This window comes from Cornus florida, unplaced genomic scaffold (genome assembly GCF_030987335.1).
Source record: "Cornus florida cultivar Cherokee Brave unplaced genomic scaffold, ASM3098733v1 CherokeeBrave_3.0.0_Hap2_Chr09, whole genome shotgun sequence".
Taxonomy (NCBI): domain Eukaryota; kingdom Viridiplantae; phylum Streptophyta; class Magnoliopsida; order Cornales; family Cornaceae; genus Cornus; species Cornus florida.
In genome coordinates, this window is record NW_026775579.1 from 93,188,145 (window position 1) to 93,197,720 (window position 9,576).

At 34.0% G+C, this 9,576-nt stretch overlaps 1 protein-coding gene across 1 annotated transcript; it reads left to right on the top strand.

The window, feature by feature from the left end:
* The first annotated feature begins 6,146 nt into the window (after positions 1-6,146).
* Positions 6,147-8,363, top strand: LOC132275263 (transcription termination factor MTERF6, chloroplastic/mitochondrial-like). The gene is made up of 3 exons (XM_059776723.1): positions 6,147-7,781; positions 7,829-8,059; positions 8,161-8,363. The coding sequence occupies exon 1, from the start codon at positions 6,455-6,457 to the stop codon at positions 7,619-7,621; it is 1,167 nt and encodes a 388-aa protein (XP_059632706.1). The 5' UTR covers positions 6,147-6,454; the 3' UTR covers positions 7,622-7,781; positions 7,829-8,059; positions 8,161-8,363.
* The last annotated feature ends 1,213 nt before the right edge of the window (positions 8,364-9,576 follow it).

Below are 9,576 nucleotides of genomic sequence, written 5' to 3' on the forward strand. Positions count from 1 at the left end.
TATCAGAAGCAAGGTGCGTTATTGAGGACGGTCAATTTTTATATCGTATTGTGTAAAATCCAACTTAAGTGTTGGAAATGGTTATGTTTCCTTTATATCGGACCATAAATTGTTCGTGGAGGATTTGGCATGTGGTGGAGCCTATACACAGAGGCAAAGTCCACAATGGGACAAAAATGGATTTTAAAATAATTCAAGGTTTCGTGAATTCCGAGGACGGAATTCCTTTTGTTAGGGGGGAAGAATGTAATACCCCTAGTTTTAAAAAGGATAAAATTGGAATTTCAGGTATTTTTATTTCATTTTTTATGTGACTAGTTGTTTAAGTGTGTAATTGTTTGACTTTGTTATTTGATTTAATTGTGGTTTAATTGTTTAATTATGGAGGTATACTTGCATTAATTGTTTTCTGGTGTTTTTGAATTGTTTTATTTTTTTTTAAAATGTGTTTGGTTTTTTTTTTTCATTAGTTGAAGTAATTTAGTAATTTTAATTTTAATAAAATAAGTTAATTAATTTTTGTTGGATTACGTTAATAATTATTTAGGTTTTCTGTTAAGAGGTCCAGTAGTTGGAAGCAGACAAGGGTTATAATGTGGGTTTTATCCTATGGTCGATTAGGGTTTAATCTAGGTTTTCTGTATTAGATTATCATTAGAATTAAGTTTTATCTATGCCTATATATATACGGTTATAATCTGAAGGAAGGGTTGGAGAACCCTATTCAAGTATCAAAACACAGAGAGATACAGAGTGAGGTTTTGAGAGAACAGAGCAAGTTTGTGAGCTTTTCGACTGAAGCTTCAAGGTCAGACCTAGGAGAAGGGAAGAACAGAAGTAATAGGAGGCTAAGCAGTATTTCAGTGTGGCCAGAACAGAGGAAAGCAGACCAACAATTACAGAGGCAAGTTCTGATCTTCCTCCTTCCATCTGGCTTGTGTTTTGTGCAACTAGGTAGCCTCTAGGATTTAACAAATCATTAACTGGAACTTCATATTATTGTATGCTATATTAATGGTATGTTTGTGTGGAAATTAAAACTGATATAATTTTTGCATGACTGTTTCCAGTTCCGTTCTTTAAAGCATGATAGTTCTATTGTATTTGGTGTACTGTACTTGTTTTTGTTTACTGTAAACAAACTATGGGGACGTTAATGGGATGTTATAGGACTCCTAAGTTCAGGGGTAATGAAGGACAGAGGGGATGGATTAGAACTGATCCTACCAATTAGTTTCAGTATTGTAATTTAATCATCTTAGTTTAATGGCTTTGTTTAAATATCTGCAATTGATTTCAAATATTGTAACAAACTAATGGGATGTTACTGGATGTTAATTAAACTCCCAAGATCAGATTTAAATACCAATTGAGTGTTAGGAATAGACCAGAGATGAAGAGAACGGATTGAAACAGAGCAGGAACGGATTGAAGCTTGCAGAGGGGGAAAGAGACGGCTTCACAGAGAAGAGAGACGTCTCCCACCAACCATAGAGCCGGCTCCAAGGATCCATGGAGCCGGCTCCATGCATAAAAAAAGGCTCTAAGAGCCTGCTCCTTAGAAACTTTGAGCAGGCTCTTTTCTGAAATTCATTTTTGATTTATTTTTAAGGCGTAAAAACTTTACTGTTGGAGCACTTGGGTTCATGAACAGTTTTGAAACATTAATGGGGTTTTCAATAATTATTCTAAGATGTAATTAAGGTCTTGAATGGCATAAAATACCCTCTTTATATTAATGGAGTTAATAGTGTGCTATTTAACCCCTACGCGTCGGTTAACGGCTGGAAGGAAATTAATTGTCTAGTTTTAATTTGACAATTTAAGATGTTATATAATGATTCTAAATTAAGTTTAAAAGCACAGTTAAGTTTTTTAAATTAATAGATTGGACTTAGAGCATAGTGCATGGCTCTGGCTAAACGATAAAACAGAATATAAGTATACAACTTAGTACCCTGTTGTCGGATGGAAGGAATTAAATTGCTTAAATTAATTTAGTAATTTATTGGACTATAATATGATTATAGAATTTATTCTAAATGCATGATAGAGTCATTGGTATATTAGAGGTGATCTATGTATTCTCTGGATGTTAATTGCTGAATTATTAATTGCTTCTTGCAACTATATGGTTTAACGCTTGGATTTAAATTGCTGAAGCATTTAAAAATCTGCTGCAATTAATTGGATATTGGTTTTGGATTTTAAATTGCTGTACTATCATTCATAGTCTGTAATTTACATGGTTTTGGTTTTAAGTTGTTGAAATACTAAATACTATTCTGCAACGATATGGATGGTTGGTTTTGGACTATAAATTACGCGCTTATTATTTATGCCTTGTAATTTACCTGGATATGGAGGATTGTATGCACCGGTATGGGACGGTGGCATACTAGGTATGGTTTAGCTTAAAATGCTAATTCCTACCTTATGGATTTTAAATCGGTGAACAGTTTTACATGTTCTATCAGTTATATGGATTTTGTGGATTGTATGCACCGGTATGGGACGGTGGCATACTGGGGACAGACTGATTCAAAATACTCAGTCCTACCTATTTTGGGAAGAAGGGTACGAATTATAAAAACATAATTCTCCTTATATTTAAGTCTGTGCAGTTGAATAAACTGAACGACTTATTGGATCTCTTATATAACTCTGTGCAGCTGAATAAGCTGAACGATTTATTGGAGTTCCTATGGATGGATTTGAATGGACTTTAAATATATGTTTATGGTACCACGAGATGAGCTTGAGTCTCAGACTCGTTGGTTAGGACGCGTATATGCAGTGGATGCGTAGCTAGCTATAGTAGGTTGAGGTGTACCCTGTTAGGTCTAGGTACTCATGCCCACCTTTGGGTGCGTTTTCGCATGTTACCTTCTATTCAAGTTGAGACCTCTACTGTAGTTCAGTGAATGTCCCATAGTGTGGATATATATATGTATGGACTAGATAGATATTGTGAGGTATCTACGGTGTATCTGCGTATCGGGTCACTGTATGGATTGCAGCTAGATTAGAACTTGCTCGTGGGCCTGACCCACTCTTCTATTATTCTTTACAGGTGTTTGTTAGTTCCAGGCTGCAGAGCTTGATCGTGCTGAGCAGATACAGTTGTTCACTCCACCGATGACATAGGAGTATATTTTGTGTGTAGACTTGGGTTTTGTTTCCCGTCTTTTGAGTTCAGTGGGTTATTTTAGGGGTCCACTAGATGGATTCCTGAATTGTATTGGAGAACGATATGTGTTCGTGGTGAATCAGTTGTATCTGAAATATCTTATTTATCAATGGAGTTATTTTTCTGAGGTTTTCAAATATTGGATTACTCTTTTAATTTTCATTTCAGCAAATTTTATTTATCTCTTTTGATATAATTATTCTGTGTTCGATTATTGCTAATTGTTTTGATATCCTCGGGTAATCGGGTGTGGGCCTGGCCAACCCGCATCTGGAAATCTGGGGGGTATTACAGTGAATTATCTGAAGAAGTATACATGGATCTTCCACCAGAATGCATGATACCCAAAAAGTATAGTCTAAAGGTCTGCAGGTTAAAAAAATCATTATATGGGTTGAAACAATCTCCGAGAGTATGGTTTGGAAGATTCACAAAGTCTATGATAGCCTTTGGCTACCGTCAGAGCAATTCAAGCCACACGTTATTCTTGAAGAAACAGCAGGATAAAATCACTATACTCATTGTATATGTAGATGACATGGTGGTTACAGGGAATGATCCTTAATAAATGAAGGCTCTCAAGAAGTACTTGTCCAAAAAATTCGAAACGAAAGATTTAGGTTCTTTGAAATATTTTATTGGGATCGAAGTGTCTCGATCTAATAAAGAAATCTTTTTATCTCAAAGAAAATATGCCTTAGATCTATTATAATAGACTGGCATAACAGCATGTCAACCAACTGAGACACCAGTGGAAGAAGGATTGAAGTTATGTGTTGAGTCCAACCAAGTACCTACTAATAAAGGAAGATACCAAAGACTTGTAAGGAGATTGATATACTTAGCACACACGAGACCGGATCTGGCTTATGCATTGAGCATTGTTAGCCAGTTTATGTATGATCCTGGAGAGCAACATATGAATGCAGCTATGCGCATTTTGAAGTATCTGAAATTTGCTCCTGGAAAAGGAATTTTGTTCACTAAAAATATTGGTTATCAAAACATAGATGCATATACTGATGTTGACTGGGCTGGAGCTATAAATCATAGGCGATCTACTTCTAATTACTTTGCTTTTGTAGGAGGTAATCTTGTTACATGGAGAAGTAAGAAACAAAATGTTGTTGCTCGCTCAAGTGCAGAAGCTGAATTTAGAGGTATAACGCTTGCACTTTGTAAAACATTGTGGTTAAGACTTCTCTTACGGGATTTGAGTTATCTACCTGGGCAACCTATTTGACTATATTGTGACAATAAAGTAGCATGTAATATTGCTCATAATCCAGTTCAATACGATCGTACGAAACATGTCGAAATAGACAGATTCTTCATTAAGGAAAAGTTGGATGGGAAAATTGTGAAATTGCCTAAAATTCGATCTGAGGATCAACTAGCTGACATTCTCACCAAAGCAGTATCAAATCAAGTGTTTTCAAAAATTTTAGACAAGTTAGGCATGTGCGACATCTATGCATCAACTTGAGGGGGAGTGTTGAGATTTTATCTTTTGTAATCTGGGATTAAACAAATTGTACAGCTATAAGATTAAATTATTTACTCCCTAATTTAAGGCTAATTGGTAGGTAATTAGTTTCCTGATTATTATATAATTAGTTACCGATTTTAGTTAGGTCTTATTCTATAAATTGAACGTAACATCTTCAATAAATGTATCGAATATAGTTTTAATTCTCATATTCTTACACTGAATTTCAAGAGTTATTGGGTCTATGGAAATGCATGATAATACAATTTGATTTCAGAGTGGTTTTGGATGTTGGCACTGACAGCTGCTGGTTGCATAAGTCATTTCCGGTGAAGGGGTGAGCGGTTCTCGCGGATATGGAAATGCATGATAGTACAATTACAAGGGTAAGTGTTTTTTACATTATCGGTACTATTGGTAGAGAAGAGAGAATTGTCTCACTGGAGCTAAACATTTATCTTGGACTTTAACTACATTATTTTTGCTTAATTCATCATCCTTAATTTAATTTCATATGAATGCAGTTGACATTAATTATATTTACTTAATTGCTTAAAAAATTTTCGTTCAACTAAAATTTAATAAGAGAAAAGTTTCATATCTTATAACTCTTTAAGCTATCTCACCACTAGTTAGTTGTAATCTATTTCTTTTTTTTTTTTTTTTTTTTTTTTTTTTTTTTTTTTTTGAACTCTCAATTATCGTTAGCTGAAGCTATGATTCTTCTACATGATTTTGCCTTTGTTTTTTTTTTTTTAGAGTGCAGTGGTGTTTGGCTAGACAAGGTGAGAAATACGGTATTTATGCAGCCTGTGGAGGAAGTGATGAAAAACTGTGTATGATGAGTTTACTCGGTGTGTGAGTAGCTTTATTACGAACTATTTAGAGTCTTTTTATTTTTTTTATTTTTTCTAGTTTAATATTTATTGTTGAAGTGGTAGTAAATGTGAGCCTACAAAAAAAAAAAAAAAAAATGAAAAGACCGTGGCCCCAAACAAATACTCAGGTAGAAGGTCCTCTGTAAAAAGTGTGTGCTCGCATCTCTCTTTTCTTATCTTTCCTCTTTGGCACTCTCACCCTTCATTGGGTCAATTTTTTTTTTTTTTTTTTTTTTTCATGAAAAATAGTACGAAAAAAGGAGGACAAAAAAAATTATCTCTATGAATAAATTGTCTACAAAAGAAGAAGTTATTTTTATTGAATAAATTATTTATTTTGACAGAACTCATAAAAAATTATCAAAAAATAAATTACCGCTTTTTACGTAAGTTTGTTTAATAAATTATTTGTATTGATTGTACCAAAACAAAAGTCACAGAATAACTTTTTGACTCTCAAAATTAAAAATATTTAAATAGAATAAATTGTCTTCCTTGAGTGGACCACCGGAAAAAAAAAAAAAATTGTACAGGAAAAAAAAAAAAAATTAGAATTATATGAAGGGTTATTAGGACATTATAAAAGAAGGGATGATACATGAATGAATATAAATATTTTCTTGTCATTTAAATTTGTTGTCCATTTTGGTCCATAGTGTTAGGGGGCTTTAATCTCAATCGAACCAACTTTATGTCAAGAGAAAAGCCTAGCCCAAATCCCAAATTTTAAGGTTAAACGCTACTTTGGCTGCTGCTATAAAAATACATAGTGAACGACGAACTCGAATTATCGTCACTGTCATCGTCACAGTCCGAGAGAAGGTTCAAGAGCACCTGCTAGGATTAACAAGGATCAGGTGAGTTCCACATTACATTCACAATCACTTTTCATTACCAATGATTTATATGTACACTAAAACACTCTTAGTTGTTCGTTTTAGATGCTCTTCTCTTTTCGATTCAACAATCCATAAACTGTATGCTCTTCAAACCCATCATCCACTTTCTTCATCTCTCAAATCGATCTCAACTTCCACTAATCAACGCTCTTTTACAGTCGATTACCTCATCAATTCATGTCGGTTCAGTCCAGAAACTGCTATTTCTACTTCCAAGAAAATCAATTTTAAAACCCTAGACCAACCAGATTCAGTTCTCAACTTCTTCAAGAACCATGGTTTCAGCATCACCCAGATCTCAACTCTCATCAGAAAACGCCCAGAACTTCTCTTATCGGATCCCAGTAAAACCCTTTTGCCCAAATTCGACTTCTTTTACTCCACTGGCATTTCCAGCACTGACCTCGCCAACATAGTATCCACTTGCCCAACTTTATTGATACGAAGCTTGGAGAACTATATCATCCCATCTTTCACTTTGTTCATTAATTTATTTAATTCAAATGATAAGTTTATCGCGGCCGTGAAACGATTTCCTAGGATTGTAGAGCGCTATTGCAGTGCTATTACATTCTCCAACATTGAAATCTTGAGACAACATGGTGTGCCAGATTCCAATATTGTGTTCTTGCTCACTTCTCACAATTGGTCACTCAGCCTCAAGCCTGATAGATTGAGTGCGGTAGTGGAGGATGTTAAGAAAATGGGTTTCAACCCTTCAAAAGTCCAGTTTGTTATAGCGGTTCAGGCATTGAAGTCAATGAGCAAAACAACATGGAAAAGGAAGATAGAGGTTTATGAGAATTGGGGTTGGTCTGAGGAAGAAACAATGTTGGCTTTTACAAAATATCCGTGGTGTATGATAATATCGGAGGAGAAGATAATGGCGGTGCTGAATTTTTATGTGAACACAATGGGTTGGGAGTCTTCCCTAATTGCCCATCGTCCACAATTAATGTCATTCAGCTTGGGTAAGAGGATAATTCCCAGGTGTTCAGTACTTCAAGTTTTGTTGTCAAAAGGTTTGATCAAGAAACCCGTTTGTGCACTGACATTGTTGAGGTCTGGGGAGAGTTTGTTCCTCAACAAGTATGTGACCTGTTATGAGGAAGCTCCTCAGTTGTTGAAACTATATCAAGAAAAATTACATGGTCATGAATCATGATTGTGACAGTAAGAGGAAGCTTCCTAACTGAAGTGGTTTACACATCCCCTGTTCTTGCTTTCATTTTCACCCTCTTATTTGACAGCGCCACCTTTTTCAATTAGGTCGTCCACAATTAATGTCATTCAGCTTGGGTAAGAGGAAAATTCTCAGGTGTTAAGTACTTCAAGTTTTGTTGTACTAAGGCTTGATTAAGAAATCTGTTAGCGCACATACATTGTTGTATTACTCAGAGAGTTTGTTCCTTAAGAAGTTTGTGACCTGTTATAAGGAAGCTCCACTATTGTTGAAATTATATCAAGAAGAATCGGAGCTTTCATGATTGTGAAGGTAAGGGTGGAACTTGTCAGTAACTGAGGTGTCTTACACGTCACCTGTACTTGCTCAGATGCTCTCATTTCCAACCTCTTCTCTCAGGGCACCACCTTTTCGGATTAGGTCTTTATGAACAAGTATTTTCCTTGGATTTTAATGATCTTAGTTCAATAAAAAAAAAAATTATTTTTTATTTTTTGGACTATGTTAGAAAGTGTTTAGAGTTGTTGTGCTGCACTTTTATGTCTTATATTAATCATGTATGATTTAGCTGAATTATTATTGTTGTTGTTGTTGTTGTTGTTGTGTGTGCAACTAACTAAATTATTGTCATGTTATAGGTAGATTGCTGATTTAATTCAATTCTACTTACTAAGCAACTGTTGTGGGATTTAGTAATAATCTGCGCATTGCTATTCTTCATGTTCATTTTAATGTGCTTTTGGACATGTATGTATTATACACTTTTATGTGCTAGTTTACCAACATGTGAACAATTAGACATTTGATATCCAGGGTGTCTAAAACGCCCTTACAAGTTACAAACTCCTTATATGACCCAGCCTTATAAAACCTCATTTTCGGTCACCTTCTTATTTCCCCTGCCATTTGTTTCTCTTCTCTCTCGTTTATTGAACTTTTATATATATATATACATATACATGGTGTATATAACTTGCAACAAACAGTGAAAAGGATTCTAGTTTTTCAGTATACTTCTTTCGATAAAATTTGCAGTATAAATACAGAGTCAAAGCATTTACAGACGTTAATGCACATAAAAGAAACATAAAACTTGCACAAACCATCAAAATAAAGAAGCAATGATAAATTAGAAATGAAATAAAATAAAGAGCTTTGTGGATCAATTTTAGTCACAGACCTTGTGTCCTTTGGTTTTATTTTAGTCATTGAAGCAAAATCCTAGTCTCAGTTCGATCGTTTGCGTTAATTTGCAATTTCGTTGTTTAAATGTACTTGTATTGGTGAATGAACAAAATAGTACTATATTTATATTTTTTTCATTTAATTTTAGGATAAATTACACTGATTTTTATATTTATATTGATATTTATATTTTTTTAATTTAATTTTAGGATAAATTACATTGATTTTTATATTTATATTGATATTTATATTTTTTAATTTAATTTTAGGATAAATTACACTGATTTTTCTCGAGTTTTGGGCAAATTATACACTTAATGAGCGTTTGACTTTTTTTACTTTGACCTCCCTTCAGATTTAGTACGTCGGCAATTAATAAAAATTGGATAACTTTTACCTACACCCTTTAACGTTTGTTAATATTTCCTCACACCCCACGTTTGCCAATATTTTACTCACACTTCTTCTATGTTTCATAATTTCACCTACATTCCTTATACGGAAATGTACGTTTGTCAATATTCCACTCACACCCCTTTTACGTTTCATAATTTTACTTACACCGTCTACTTACTAACGGAAATGTATGATTTTACGATGTTGCCAATAAATTATATATTGATATTTATATGCCAAAGTATGTCAAAATAAAAATAAAATGTTAGTATAATGTGATGGAAGAATAAAATGTTAGCTCTATTATTCAAGGTATGCAGAGCTTTATTTTATCGAAATTGCAGAAGGAAAAAAAC

Excerpts from the sequence above, each read along its gene's own strand:
- LOC132275263 (XM_059776723.1), top strand. The coding sequence starts at position 6,455 with ATGATTTATATGTACACTAAAACACTCTTAGTTGTTCGTTTTAGATGC.